Source organism: Petaurus breviceps, unplaced genomic scaffold, assembly GCF_028583685.1.
Source record: "Petaurus breviceps papuanus isolate PSGF00001 unplaced genomic scaffold, PetGlider_PUasm1.0 90897, whole genome shotgun sequence".
NCBI classification, from domain to species: domain Eukaryota; kingdom Metazoa; phylum Chordata; class Mammalia; order Diprotodontia; family Petauridae; genus Petaurus; species Petaurus breviceps.
Genome location: NW_027187374.1, coordinates 5,899,952 through 5,915,911, shown reverse-complemented (window position 1 = coordinate 5,915,911; position 15,960 = coordinate 5,899,952). Strand labels below are relative to the sequence as shown.

General features: G+C 36.2%; 1 protein-coding gene across 1 annotated transcript in view; it reads left to right on the top strand.

Annotated features, from left to right (window-relative positions):
- Positions 1 to 13,219, top strand: part of RSPH1 (radial spoke head component 1) — a 48,590-nt gene extending 35,371 nt beyond the window's left edge. The window contains exons 6-9 of the mRNA XM_069074797.1: positions 2,750 to 2,821; positions 9,658 to 9,820; positions 9,961 to 10,083; positions 13,071 to 13,219. Of these exons, the coding sequence (XP_068930898.1) occupies positions 2,750 to 2,821; positions 9,658 to 9,820; positions 9,961 to 10,083; positions 13,071 to 13,105 (393 nt within the window). The 3' untranslated portion in view covers positions 13,106 to 13,219. The remainder of the gene's footprint in view (positions 1 to 2,749; positions 2,822 to 9,657; positions 9,821 to 9,960; positions 10,084 to 13,070) is intronic.
- Positions 13,220 to 15,960: the final 2,741 nt, after the last annotated feature.

Genomic DNA, 15,960 nt, shown 5'->3' with positions numbered 1-15,960 from the left:
CTTTCTTTCTTTCTTTCTTCCTTCCTTTCTTTCTTTCTTTCTTTCTTTCTTTCTTTCTTTCTTTCTTTCTTTCTTTCTTTCTTTCTTTCTTTCTTTCTTTCTTTCTTTCTTTCTTTCTTTCTTTCTTTCTTTCTTTCTTCCTTCCTTTCTTTCTTTCTTTCTTTCTTTCTTTCTTTCTTTCTTTCTTTCTTTCTTTCTTTCTTTCTTTCTTTCTTTCTTTCTTTCTTTCTTTCTTTCTTTCTTTCTTTCTTTCTTTCTTCCTCCCTTCCTCCCTCTTTTCCTTTCTTCCTCCCTTCCTCTCTTCCTTCTTTCCTCTCTTTCTTCCTTCCCATCTTTTTCTTTTTTCTTTCTTTCATCTTAAACATTAAACCCAGTTCACTCTGAATCTCAGAGATTGGACCACACTAGGTCCCTGCCCAAGCTCCACTTCTTAACTGTATTTTAGGTCCTCCAGACTTAAAAGTGAATATCAATGGTAACTATTTCTCTTTGGAACAGCAACCCTGAGGGTCTACGCCTCACAGCTTGATTTTTTTTTCACCATTTTTTTTCTTTTTCTAATTAAAGGCGCCATTCCTTGACTCATTTCTTAAAGAGGTCTATTCATTGAATGGGCATTATCTCACTCGAAGTGAGAAGTTGAAAAGACCTTAGCCTAAAAGGGCCAGTCTCCCATTGCAACCTGGGCCATCTCCAGTCATCATGATGAATATCTGGTCACTGGATCCTGATGGCTCTGGAGGGGAAAGTGAAGCTGGTGACCTTGCACAGCCCTCCCTCACTCACATCAAAGTCAATTGCAAGTCAATGTCATCATTTCCCTGATGCCATGGTCCTTTTTGAAAATGAAGGACAAATGCAACAATGTAAGCTATCCTCCATCACAAGGATCTTCTTCCTGTTTTGTGCCCCACTTACTAATCAGAATGTCATTAAACAAAGTTACTTTTGTCATTGAATTGATGATCCCAAAATTTACTTGGGAAGCATCCTGTTGGAGAGTCTTTAAGTGAGCATTTTGTTCCAATCAAACACTTTTTAATAGTCAACAGGTAATGAAGGCAACTTGATCTTGTGTTCTATGTACCTTCCAGTGATTTGTACGACTCTAAAAATATACAATAGAATTTCATTGTGAAAACCTGTTTTTTTCTTATAATATTATCTATCATGATATATATGTATGTCTGTGTCTCTGCATATATAACATAAACATATATATACATACACACCTATATGAGTAGATCATTCTCATCAATATTTTTTAGTGGTGAGAAAGCGGGTATAAATCAATAATTGATTTCTTTTTGGTGACCTTTTTATAAATTTCAAAATCATTTGTGATCCCCTTTACTCCCATTTGCTATTTTCTTCTCTTTTCCTCCTCAACTTCCTTAGCATTTAGTCACCTCAAGCACAGACTCCCCCCTCCCCCCCATCTCCCCTGTACTGGTCTGGTCTAGCTTCTAGTTTTATTTTTGTTTTCTTTAGTGCCATTGATACTATTTCATATAATATTAATAGTAAAAATATTTATGTGGTGCTTTAAGCTGTTCAAAGTGCTTTTTACATATTATCTCACTTGATTATATCGAGCTGTGATGTTAAAGTTTAAAAGTTATATATGTCTCCATTGTTATTGATAAAGAAAATGTTGATGGACATATTGACAAATCTTTTACACAATTTTGTCTATTTTTCTCCATCTAGTTTCATGTTTAGAAGTTCTTGGGTTGATCTATCCTATTTGGATCTCATGAAAATTCAGATAAAATTTGTTATAGATAATTTATGTCAAATTCCCTTCCTGACTTACAAAATAAGTATAGAAAGACTAAGTCCATCGAGCAGTTATAACATAATAAAAATGATGAAAGCTAGCATTTATCTAACACTTCAAGGTTTGCAAAAGCACTTAATAAATTTTCATTACATTCTCACAAATACCTTGGGAGACAGCTGCTATTATTATCTGCATAATGTTTAATAATAGATACTTATATTGTATCATTTATTTTAGTATTATTCTTTAAGTGTCTTAAAATATACTTGGCATATGGCATTTTGTACAATTTTTTTCCTTTTTCTTTAGATTTTGAACTTTAATATAAAATGCAGAAAACCTTACTAATTCTGAACCTCTTAGTCTGGAACTCATGGTCATTTGATCAGGGGATAAAACTCAATTTTACAATCAGTTAGTTACAGAAAGAATTTGCTTAGAAAGTAAGTGGTGTCAAGATTGCTTAAGAGAAGTCTAACTTACTCAATAAAGCTGTGTGTTGAAATCCTCTTAAAATGAATGTAAATCAGTCTTATCTATTCACTTAATAAGGAGCTCTGCTTTGCAACAATTGTTAATTCATAAAAGTAACCAATAATTAAGATTGTCCCTCCCCTAATTGTCCCAGATTGTTAAAGTTGTGCTATGGTGTGCTCTAGGAGAGGCAGTGTGATGTAGGGGTTAGAAAGGGTCCTTGTAATTAGAATGTCCAGGACTCAAGGTCTGCTTTTTACACAACCTGACTGCATGAACATGGCTAAGTCACTTAATCTGTTACTACCTTGACAACTCTCTGAGATTATAAATTATAGACAAAATATTGCTCTACGTTGGCAGGGGGAATTTCTACACTGAAGAAATCACAGGTCTGGGCGAAAAAAAAAAACGTTGTAAAGCATACTCTACTTGTTCTGTAAATTGAACCGTCATAATTGGAGGAAACATTTTGTTTCTTTTTTTGCATAGCCGATGGGCCCTGGAAGGTATATTTTTGATATCGGATGTGAACAGCATGGTGAATATAAACTTGCAGATATGGTAAGTTGTATAGTAGTATAGTAGGATATAATTAAAAACTTAAGACAGTTTTGGGAAATAGTCTACTTTTTAGTTTTATTTGTGTTCAGAAATAGAAAATTAAAATATTGACGATGTTAGCAAAATAAACTGTGTCATGCCTATTATTGTTAAAGTCTAATCTGTTTTTCATGTCAAAATTAAACAGTATTTATCAGGAAAAGTTTCGGTGTTAAGTCTAGATTCAAATGAATTTTGCAGCATTATTACAACATTATTGCTCTGTAAATTGCTATTTATCATTTCAAGAGTTTGAATATAATACATCAAAACATTCTTGTTTTTCATACTAGTAAGCATTAACCAGACTGACCCTAAACCTAATCCTAAGCCTAACTCTAACCCTAACCCTATGATGCAGCCAATAATTAAAATTAGCCAGCTAATATTATGTTTTTTCAGAATTAAATTTGCCTGGCATATGTGTTATATGCATACTATATTTAATATAGTTCATATCGATGTAATTCATATCTACCATATTAATAATTTCTTTCAGCCTTTTAAATTTTTTCACCTCACTAATGCCACTAAATTGTTTATTCAATCAACAACTCCTCGTACAATACAACAAGGGGAAGTGGCATTTCAGTGGAGATAAACTGTACATTTCAGTAAGATGAGGGGTAAGCAAAGATATCCATTATTGACATTTTTAGAGGCAGATCTAATGCCAGTAATTTCTCATAGTTCTGGTTAGATTTTTTTTTTTTTTTACAAAGTGAGCCACTTAAAGGTCATTGAACAATAATTGAAATGGAAATTTACTTTGTCATAACACAATAAGGATATAAAACAAAAATACAGGAGCAAGTTGGTACACTTGGTCTCTCTTACCTCCTTATGGAAATGTGTCTGGGAGAGTAAGGCATACAGACTTCCATGATCTTGGGCACTCACCAAGTCTAAGAGGGCTAAAATCTGATTTGTCTTTTTATGCTCTTAGGTAACTAGGAAACTTTATCAGGGAAGCCTGGTCAATCAGGTCCCTGCAGCAACTTTGTCATCTTTTAGGGAAAGTGAATATCTGTGAACACAGCAAAGGAGGAAGAGTTTGAACTTACCTCATATTGTGGGGAAATGTTGGTAGCTACTAGTTCTGTCACACCACTAGTGTTGATATATGTAACTAGAAATGCTGGATATAGCAATAAGATATAAGAGAAATTGAAGGAATAAATATAGGCAAAGAGAAAAAAGGCAGCGAGATGGCTCAGTAGAGTGCCAGCCCTGGAGTCAGGAGAACCTGGGCTCAAATCTGGTCTCAGACACTTAATAGCTGTGTTACCGTGGGTAGGTCACTTAAGCCTGTTTACCTCAGTTTTCTCATCTGTAAAATGAGCTGGAGAAGGAAATGGCAAACCACTCCAGTACCTTTGCCAAGAAAACTCCAAATGGGGGCATGACTAATTGATTAAACAACATAAGAGAAAACAATTATTGCTTTTTTCGGATGATAGTTTACTTAGAGAACCCTAGATAGTCAACTAAAATTGATTGAAACAATTTCAGCATATAAAACAAATCCTCCAAATCATTAGCTTTTCTGTATATTGTCCACAAAACCCTGCAAGAAGAAATACAAAGAGCAATTCCGTTTAAAATAATTACAGAATGTATAAAATACTTACCAGCTAACACAATAGGAACTATGTTAATACAACTACAGTATACTCTTTACACAAATAAACACAGACCTGAATAATTGAGGAATTACTAATTGGTCATGGGTAGACAAAGTGAGTATAATAATCATGACAATATTACCTAAATTAATATGCTTATCCAATGCTGTATCAATCAAACTACCAAAGGTTTACTTTGAAATTATGAAAAATAATAACAAAAGTCATTTGCAGAAACAAAAGATAAGTTATCTGAAGGAAAATAATGAAAAAAATTATAGGAAGGGAACTTAGCAGTACTAGGTCTCAAACAATACTACAAAATGTTAATCATCAAAATGTTATCCCTGTTTAAAAAATAGTGAGGTTAATATGTGCAACAGATAAGGCATAAAACTTATGGCAGTAAATTAACATAGTATATTAGTGTTTCATAATCCCAAATACCTCAGCTACTGCAGTAGGTGTTCATTTGACAAAACTACTGGGAAAACTGAAATAACGTCAGCTACGACATATAGCTACTTCAGTACTCCAAGTTAAACTATAAGTACATATGTAATCAAGACATAAAAAAAATTAGATGAACAAAAGAAAAAAATGACTTTTCCTCTCTATGACTTGAAGATTTCATGACAAAAAAAGGCATAGAGAAAATCACAGGACATAAAATGGACAACATTAATTGCACAAAATTAATGTTTCCCCCAAACAAAACCAATACAACTAAAATGATAAGGAAAACAGTTAACTGGGAAACAATCTTTGCAGCAAGTTTCTCTAATAAAGGTCTCATTTCCAAGAAACATAAAGAAAGGATTCATTTGAATTTAAAAAAGCTATTCTGGAGTCAAGAAAACCTAAGTTAAAATCCAGTCTCAGACACATATTAGCTTTGTGACCCTGGGCAAGTCATTTAACCTGTGTCTGCCACAGTTTCCTCATCTGTAAAGTGCAGATAATAATAACACCTACCTCCTATGATTATTGTAAGGATAAAAGTAATATTTGTAAAGTGCTTTGGAAAATTTAAAGTACTATATTAATGCTAAAGATTTATTGTTATTATTCTAGAATTGAAAAATGGTCAAAGGATATGAATAGGCAAGACCTTTTTCCAAAATTTTTTTCATTTTTCAAATGCTTTATTAACTTCTGATTTACATAATTAATTTCCACCAGATTTTAAGTTACAAATTTTCTCCCCATTTTTCTCCTACCCACCACCCCAAAATAGCATTCCCACAGAATATCCCTTCCTCCAGTCTGCTCTCTCCCATATCTTCTCCCATACCCCCTTCGACTCTTCCAGTAGGGCATGGTGGATCTCTATGCCCCAGTGCCTGTATATTTATTTCCCAATTACATGTAAAATAGAATTAATAATAATAATTATATATATATATATATATATATATATATATATATATATATAATTTTAAACATTTGATTTTAAAACTTTGAATTCCAGATTCATTCCCTTCCTCCCTTGTCACCCACCCTTACTGGGAAGATAAGCAGTTCAGTATAGATTGTATATGTGTAGCTAATGCAAAACATTACCATAGTAGATAAATTGTAAAAGACTGACTATATTTCCCTCCCTCCTATCCCACCACCCACTTGTTCAATTCTCTACTTTGATCCCGTCTCTTTTCAAAAGTGAGTGCTTCCAACTTCCCTCCCCCCCAGCATGCCCTCCCTTCCATCATTCCCCCTCTCATCCCATTCCCCCCTATTCTCCTGGAGGGTGAGATACCCTATTTAGTGTGTAAGTCATTCCCTCCCTGAGCCACATTCAATGAGAATAAGTTTGACCCATTCCCTTTTGCCTTCCTATTCTTCCCCTCCATTGTAACCATTTTCCCTTGCCTCTTCTATATGAGATAGTTTACCCCATTCTGTCTCTTCCCATTTCCTCTCATTATATTCCTCTTTCACCTCTTAATTTCACCTTTTAAGTATCATCCCTTCCTATTAACTTGGTCCTGTGCCCTCTATCTATGTATACCTGTAGACATATATAAACACATTCACATATATATTCATACGCCAGTATACCCTTCAATATAGACATATATATATATATATATATACATACATACACACACACACACACACACACACACACACACACACACACACACACATATATATATATATATATTTCTATTCCCTTCAACTAATTTTATACTGAAAAAAGTTTCATCAGTTACAATTATCATTTTTTCCATGTAGGAATGTTAATAGTTCAACTTTGATAAGTGGCTTATGGTTTCTTTTCCCTGTTTGCCTTCTCAAGTTTCTCTTGCTTCTTGTATTTGAATGTCAAATTTTCTATTCAACTCTGGTTTTTTCATTAGGAATGCTTGAAAGTCCACTATTTCACTGAATGACCATATTTTCCCCTGAAACATGATACTCAGTTTTGCTGGGTAGGTGATTCTTGGTTTTAATCTCAGTTCCTCTGCCCTCCAGAATATCATATTCCAGGCCCTTTGATCCCTCAGTATAGAAGCTGCCGGATCCTGTGTTATCCTGATTTTGTTTCTACAATATCCAAATTGCTTATTCCTGGCTGCTTGTAATATTCTCTCCTTGTTCTGGGAATTCCGGAACCTGGCTATAACGTTCCTAGGAGTTTTCTTTTTGGGACCTTTTTTAGGAGGTGATTGGTGGATTCTTTCAATGTCTATTTTGCCTTCTGGTTCTAAAACATCAGGGCAATTTTCCTTGAGAATTTCTTGGAGGATGATTTCTAGGTTTTTCTTTGATCATGGCTTTCAGGTAGTCCAATAATTTCTAAATTCTCTCTCCTGGATCTATTTTCCAGGTCAGTTTTTTTTTTCCCATGAGATATTTCACATTGCCTTCTATTCTTTCATTTGTTTGGATCTGTTTAACAGCATCTTGATTTCTCATAAAGTCACTAGCTTCCCTTTGCTCTATTCTAAATCTGAGGGAATGATTCTCCTCATTGAGCTTTTGAGATTCTTTTTCCATCTGGCAAATTTACCTTTTTAAGGTATTCCTCTTCTCATTGCCTTTTTGAGCCTCTTTTGCCAATTGAGTTAGTCTGTTTTATAAGGTGTGATTTTCCTCAGTCAGGCTGTTGACTCTCATTTTGTAATTTTCTTGCATTGTTCTCATTTCTCTTCCCAGTTTTTCCTCCACTTCTCTTATCTGCTTCTTAAGGTCCTCTATGGCCTATAACCGGCTCATATTTTCCTTTGAAGCTTTTGGTGCAGGAGTTCTGACTTCATTGTCTTCCTCCTGTTCCATGCTTTGCTCCTTTTTGTCCCCCAAATAGGAGTCTAGTGTTGGAATCTTCTGCCTGCTTTGTTTCCTTTGCCTGGTCATGTCTCCCTTCAGTCACTTGACCCCTGGCCTTTTTGCCACAGTAGAACTCTGCCACCAGACAGGGGAGCTTTTGTCCCAAATGCTGGGGTTTTCTCAGCTGCTGGAGGTATTAGTTGGGTGCCTTCTCTGAAGCCTCCACACACTCTGGCAAGCTGGTCACACACCCCAAGACCTCTACCCTAGACTGCAATCCAGATCCAAGAAGGTTAAAGCAAGAGTGAATACCCCTCAGACTGGTCACTTGGTCCCCCTACACTCTGCAGGCCAGGAGCTGAAGCTGCCACTTGCCACAGGCTGAGCCAAGGAGTCTCAGCGGCTTCTTGCCCTGGGGGCAAAAGCCGATGCTCTCCCAACTACTGGTCCCAAAGTCCATACTGCACTGACTTCTCACTTTGTCCTTCGCATCTATGTGTTGATAAATCTGGAACCGGTTACAGCTTTTGGTCATCTTAAGTCCCTCCAGCTGTGGCTGGTCAGGCCTGCCCTGGGGCTAAAACCTCAGTGTGGACCTGGGCTTGGCTCCCAGAACACTGCGCTTTCTGATTCCTGCCGGCCACTGGGCTGTCCTCAGTGGGAGGTTAGCTTTTCTGTGTCATTTTGTGGGTTCTGCAGCTCCAAAGTTTGTTCAGAGTCCTCTTTTTACATGGATTGGGGAAGGTGGAAGCTGGGGTGGCATGGAGGTCCTGCTTCTACCCCAAATTTTTAAAAGAGAAAAAAAACCCTCCCTTGTGTCAAATAAGCCCCACAAAGTAATACATTAACCATGTTCAAAAAAGTTACCTCTCATTTAACATATCATGTCCATTACCTTTTTTGTTAAAAGGTGGGTAACATGTTTTGTCTTCTGGAGTGGTAGTAAGTCATTGCATTTGTCTTGGTTCTTAAATCTTTTAAAGTTGTTTTCTTTATAATCTTGTAGTTATGTAGTACGTAGTTATGTTCTCCTATTTCTACTCATTTCACTCTGAATCAGTTCATGTTAGTCTTTGTTTCCCTGAATTCCAATCCTTTTGTAATTTCTTACTATGACATTCCTCTACATTTATCTGACACATTTTATTTAATAGTTCTCCAATTAACAGCTTTCTCCTTATTTTTCAGTTCCTTATTGTAAAAACAAAAAAAGTGGGGCTATGAATATTTTTGTGCATTTGGGTCTTTTTCCTCCATCTTTAATCTTTTGGGGGGGCATGAAGCTGTCAAAAATAGCTAAGTCAAAGGGGATGCACAATATATGATTTTTTGAGTTATCATTTCAAATTGCTTTCAGAATAAATGCACTATTTCATAGCTCTCCTAATTGTTTCCCCTTCCAACAATTTCTATTTTCCCTTTTTGTCTTTGCCAATCTGATGAGTGTGAGGTATAGCCTTAAAAAATTATGAAAGCAAAGAAATGAAATTTATTGAGCTTTTACTGCAGCATATACAACTTTACTTTCATATTTTTCTGCCATGGTTAAGTAGAATTTTCTAGAATTAAAAATATAAACATTTATAAAAAGTAATAATTTTAAAAGGTTTCCCTTATAATCTTCTTTCCTTTTCTTGACCCTTTTCCTTAGAATTATCTAAACTCTGTGGCTTCATACCTCAGTAATATCATACAGTCCTATGTGATAAACCACCTAAAAGTTAATCATTTTTTGTTTCCTTTCTGACAATATTTATTTTTATTTTACTTTCCTTTTTTTCAATAAGGACTTGTTGGCATTACTTTTGTGGGCCATGGGGAGGAGAGAGAACTATTATCTCTTTTCCAAACCTTCTACTTTTGTAGATAAAATAATACATATATTTCCATTTAAAATAGGAAAGAGTGGAAGAGGAAGAGGAAGAAGAAACTTCAACTGCTATTCCAAAGTGGAAAGCTAAAAAAATTACCCCATTAGAACTCTGGAAACCAATTCATGTTGAAGAACCACCCCAGCTTGATGTACAACCAGAGACAGAAGAAGCACAAGCTTCCTCTGAAAGTATGTAGTGTGTCCGGATTATTTAAGTTAGGGAAACAGTTTTCAAATGTCTCAGAAATCCATTAAAATTCCCTAGCCTGCTAAAAGAGCAGCATGATTGGGTTTTATATCTCTTATCATTTTCTGTTGTTATATTTCAGTGGGTGAAGTGACTGATGATATTCAGCCTCTTGAACACAATTATTCAGAAATAGAAGACTTTGAAGCACTAATGAAACAAGGAGAAGAAACTGAAGAAACAAGAGCTGAAAGCAGAGAGGAAGGTAGAGTTGAAATAAGAAAGTACAATTTGAATTGGGGGAGGAGATAATTCCTATAGACCAGGGATGGGGAAACTGTGGCTTTGAGGCCACACAAAGCCTTCTATATCCTTAAGTGCGGCCTTTTGAATGAATCCAAATTTTACAATTTGTTCCGTAGAATTTGGATTCATTCAAAAGACTGCACTTAAGGATCTAGAACAGAGATAGGGAACCAGCAGCCCACTAGGGTAAAATTCCTTTCACGACACAAATATGGTACTAATACCAAAATCAGAAAGAGCAAAGGCAGAGAAAGAAACTATAGACCAATTTCTCTAGTGGGTCCTTAAGTGTGGCTCTTTGACTGAATCCAAACTTCACAGACCAAATTCCCTTAATAAAAAAATTTGTTCTGTAGAACTTGGACTTAGTCAAAAGGCTATACCCAAGGACCTAGAATGCCACATGTGGCCACAAGGCTGTAGGTTATCCACCCCTGCTATAGACCCTAGAAAGAGTAAAATTAGTTATCACTAGTTATTAAACGCTAGTAATTATCACTACATGTACCTTACTATTACGAACTTAAAGTGAAAAGAAATTCTTTAAAGCAGAGTATCCTTGACAGATAGTATACTGCATTTATTTTTCAGATCATAATTGATTTATGAAAAGAAATTCAATTTTCTTTCAGCTGGACAAAGTTGGAGAAAAAAATCAGTGAGAATCTTAAATAAATGGCAATTTTTTTATCTAACCTTTTTTTTTTTTTGACTTTTTACAAACTTGGCTTTTATTAGTGGAAAAGGTAAATTGAAAGATATTTTGAATATACGTCATTCACAACCATACAGAATTTCTTTTTTATCAACATGATATAGAACAATTAACCTTTCCAAGAAAATGTGTACTTATCAATTGTAATTAACAGAATCCATTATTTTAGTTAACTAATTGATCTACAAATCTCAATTATCTACATTAATAACAGGGAGCAGTGGCATCAAACATTTCATTAATCTATTAATCAACAAGTACTAATTAAACCCTGCTATGTGCTAGGCACTCAACTATACCCTAGAAATAAAAAGAAAACATGAGAAATAGTCCTTGTGCTCAAGGACTCTACATTATACTGAGGGATACATATCTGACCACTAGCTGGAGCTTCTGAGTGGTAGTAAGCATTGACAGTATTGCTGGGCTTCTATCATGTCCTAGCAAAGCGAGTTGGTCATGTGCAACTCTAGCCTGCCAGCTTGGTGAGGGCTTGTAGCCCTCACTTTTCTTTCCTTCCCCTTCAGAGTTTAACTTTTGAGTAGATGTAGGGTAACCCTGAGTTGCTGTTACTGAAGTGGGTGGGAATTGTTTTGTGTTTGATGAGGTAATTGGGGTTAAGTAACTTGCCAAGGGGCACACAGTTAGTAAATGTCAAAATGTTTGAGGGCAGATTTGGACTCAGGCCTTCCTAACTCCTAGTTGGTGCTGTATCCAGTGGGCCACCCAGCTGCCCCATGGGTCGGGATTTTTATTTCCCACTAGGGCCTGCTTCTGGTGCCCTACCTTCTTTATTTGAACACCGGTCTCTCCACTTTGCTCAGGATACTGGCTCCAGATATCAGCTTCAGTTCACCACCACTTCCCCCAATCTACCCTCCCTTCTATCAGTACCTTTCCCCCACCCCTTTCTCTCATTCCATTTTACTTCCATATAGGGTAACATAGATTTCTATTTGAGTCAATACTGGTGAGAGTAAAGTTCAAGCATTGCCTGCCACCCTTGTATTTTCTCCTCCACTGTAATAGCTCTTTCATGACTCTTTTATTTGTAATATTTTACTCCATTCTATTTCCCCCTTCCTTCATCTTTTTCACCCCTTATTTTTTAATATCCCATCATATTTATTCACACACACACCCTCCCTCCATCTATGTATACTCCTTCTAATTGCCCTTATGTGTGATGAAGTTCTTAAGAGTTACAAATATCTTGCCATGTAGGAATGTAAACAGTTTAGCCTTACTGAATTGCTTATGTTTTCTTGTTTACTTTTTTATGTTTCTCTTGAATTTTGTATTTGAAGATCAATTTCTTTTCATTTGGCTCTCTGGCCTTTTAATTAGGAATACTTGAAAGTCCTCTATTTCATTAAATATCCTTTCCCCCCTGAAAGATTATACTCAGTTTTTCTGGATAGGTGATTCTTGATTGTAATCCTAACTCCTTTGCCTTCCAGAATGTCGTATTTCAAGCCTTCTGGTTCTTTAGAAGCTGCTAAATGCTGTGTAATCCTGACTCTGACTCCATGATGTTTGAATTGTTTCTTTCTAACTGTTTGCAGTATTTTCTCCTTGTCCTGAGAGCTCTGGAATTTGGCTAAGATTTATGGCAGGATTTGAACTAAAGTCTTCTTGACTCTGGGCCCAGCACTCTATCCATTATGCCATACTTCATATGTGCCTTACTAATTTTGTGTGACTAAGCGTCAATGACTTGTGTCCTAGTCCTGCCCCCTAGACCAATGAGGAATTCTCAGGGACAATTTCCCTGCCTCTTTGAGAAAAAAAAAGTCAGCCTACTCTACATGGTGGGTACCCTTGCAATTATTACTGTTACCATGGGAATGCATATTGTAGAAACATAGAAGATTTTTCTGTATTTATCTGCCTTGAACTTTTTCATTTGGTAAATTTGAGTTCCTTAATTTAATAGGTAGGAATTATTCATTTTTGTCTTTATGTCACCAGTACCTAGGTGTGCAATATTTCTTGAATTGAATTGAAATTCGAATTGTTCTTACTAGATATTGAGAACATAACTAATGTGCTTGCATGTATATATACACACATGCATATATGTATATGTATGTATGTATACATATTCTTTTTCTCTCTTTTAAAATAGTACATACTATTTCCTGCTTCTAATCATTAAAGTCTTGCTAAGTAATTTAAGAATTTGAAATTATTTAAAATTAAACTGTATCTCACTCAACTTTGTTTCCCAGCATTAAATGAGGAGGAGGAAGAGGAAGGAAAATGATCAGCATCACCAGATTAAAATGAATAGACCAACAGAAAAAGAGAGCACATGCTGGGCATATATATTATAGCAATCTCATTTTACCTAGTTTGTAAAATTGGTTTAAATATACTAATAAACAGTTTTGTGATCAATTGTTTATGAAATCCTTTCTGCCATTCTGTAGACTGAAAGGTCTGGATTGGTTTTTACCAGGCAGCCTGGTATGGTGGATTTAGAAGCAAATTTGGAATCAGAAGACATTATGTCAAATCCAGCACCTGCCTCCCATGATGCAATCTACTCTTGGGGGCTACTTGCCTGCCTCTCACCTGTATTCACAGGTCAGATCCTCAGGACATCTGAATTCTTCCACTTACTGACTCTTTCTACTTATAGGAGTAACCCTGAGATCCTAAGTTTTTCTAGTACTGGCATTACATGTTAATGAGTATGTAATGTAAATACATTAACTAGCATGACATATTAATAGTTCCCTCAAATACTCTAAATTCAAACTAAATTTGTAGTTAGTTGCTACAAACTGTATCTATAAATTAATACATTAAGGTAGGGGAAACTTAGCTGTACCTCCCTCCCCACCTCCTCACTCTCATTACCACTTTCCAGGTCATTGGTAACTTTGAAGAGAATAGTTTCAGATGAGTACCCATCAATTATAAAGAGTAGAAAGGTATTGTAACAATCTAATTAAGATGTGATGAGGCCCTGAACTAAGGTGATGCTGTGTGAATAGAGAGAAGGAATCAGAAGTAAAAGATACTATGAAGATAGATATGGTAAGATCTGACAACAATTAGAGAAGTGGAAAGAGAGAACATGGTTGTAGATCTGCATCAATGGAAAGATTTTCCATATTGGGAGTTGCCTACACCTATGTAGCCATAGATCTAATAACTCCCTCTTCCCACTTAAAAAAATCTTTAGAACTAGGAAACTTACTACCACAATCAAATGAATACATATTGAAATCAACTTTATATCCCATGTCTAAGCCATATAAAATATCAGAAAGTGCTTTGGGAAAAGCTCTCTGTATGAGGACAACCACTTCCCACCTAGAAGCAGACTCCATTTACTTCATATTCAGTCCTCTTACCCTCTCTGGTAGCAGTCTGACATTTCTGGGTGTGGCAGCAAGAATAATATTTGACAACAGACTTCTTTCAGGGCATCTAGGTGGTAGAGTGGATAGACTGCCAGGCTTGGAGTCAACAAGACTCATCTTCCTGAGTTCAAATCTGGTCTCAGACACACTAGCTGTGTGACCCTGGGCAAGTCACTTAACTTGGTTTGTTTCAGTTTCCTTGTCTGTAAAATGAACTGGAGAAAGAAGTGGCAAACTTTACCAAGAAAATCCCAAACAGGGTCACAAAGAGTCTAAAATGACTGAACAACAGCAGACTTATTTGGAGTCATTAGTGACAATCTGCAAAACCAACTTTGCCTTTGGATAAGCTCAAGCAACTTACTTTAGCTCTACTTCATTGATAAAAGCTGTCTTCTATACTCCATTCTTGGCCACATATCTGGTTTGTGACATGTTTGCATGAATTTTCATAGCGTATCCTTTCTAAAAGCACCCCAAGGCCCTATAGTACTCCACCTTGTGGCTAGTGTTTTCTGTCTGTTGTAAACAAAAGCACTGATGATGAATGATGGATGACTGAAGAGTTGGGTCAAGATCATGGAAGTAAAGAACAAAGAAAGAAGAAGGAAGAAGAAAAGGAAAAAATAAATACTGCAATGTTTCTATTGTTTCTGTGCAGCCTTGTATCAGCAAGCACCCCAGTGTCCCCAGGGTGTCTGCCAACACAGGTTCTTAGATCTGCTTTGATAAAGGAAAGAGACTCAAAATGGGTTAACAAGCTTACTTTAATCAGTCAAATATGTATCATTTACCTAGTTCAGGGGAAAAAGGTCAGCACCCTGAACTTCAGAATATACAGACAGAATTATCAAGACAGAGAAACAGATCAAGTAGACAGTTTCCTAACTGTCCAACCATTACATCCATACCAAATCAACATCTGGGTTTCATCAACATCTGGGTTTTTCAAAGCTGGGGAACTCTCAACAATGGCTTCCCAGAGTCTCATCTGATCAAATCACAGAACACTTCTCAAAGTGAGCCCCAAAACAAAACTACACATCAGGGCTTATATAGCCTTCTCCTGGCTCAGAGAATGTAACAATCTTATTGACTCACTGCCCAATCAAAAAGTATCTACTGAAAAACAAACCTCCCACCCCAGGCTCCAGCTGTACTTTAGCCTAAGGGCAGGGAAGATCTTAAAAATTTACATTCCCATTACATTCAGCCCCAAGATCTTTCATGCCCATAGCATAGTCAATTTACTTTTGAATTAGCACTAAACATCTCTTAGGTGATATTTTCAAGATACAGAACTAAAGTTACCTAAGTGGCCACTGGGCCTTAAACAAACACAAGGTACATTGCATTATCACCTCAATTCTAAACAAGTATCCAAATAAAGTTCTCTTGGGCAGAGGGGGGTGTCCTTCCCCTCACACAGCTCCAGCCCCTGCTTCCAAATAGAGGCCTGACATTTTGTGATCCCATCCTCGTCGCCAATATATCAGCAATGCAATATTCACAATGCCTACGGCAATTACAAATATGCTGATGTGGTTATCAATCATAAAATATATCAGGCTTTCTATATGGGTGATAAAGGTGGAATATTTATTAAAATACCAAAAGACTGAGTCTCAAAACCAGAAAGTCAAAGCCATCAGAGTAGTTATGAAATTGGCACAGGTAGATAAAGTAGAAAGCACCCACATTATCAAGCCTTTAAAACAAAACAGGCTACCTCAGGCAAAGGTCTTCC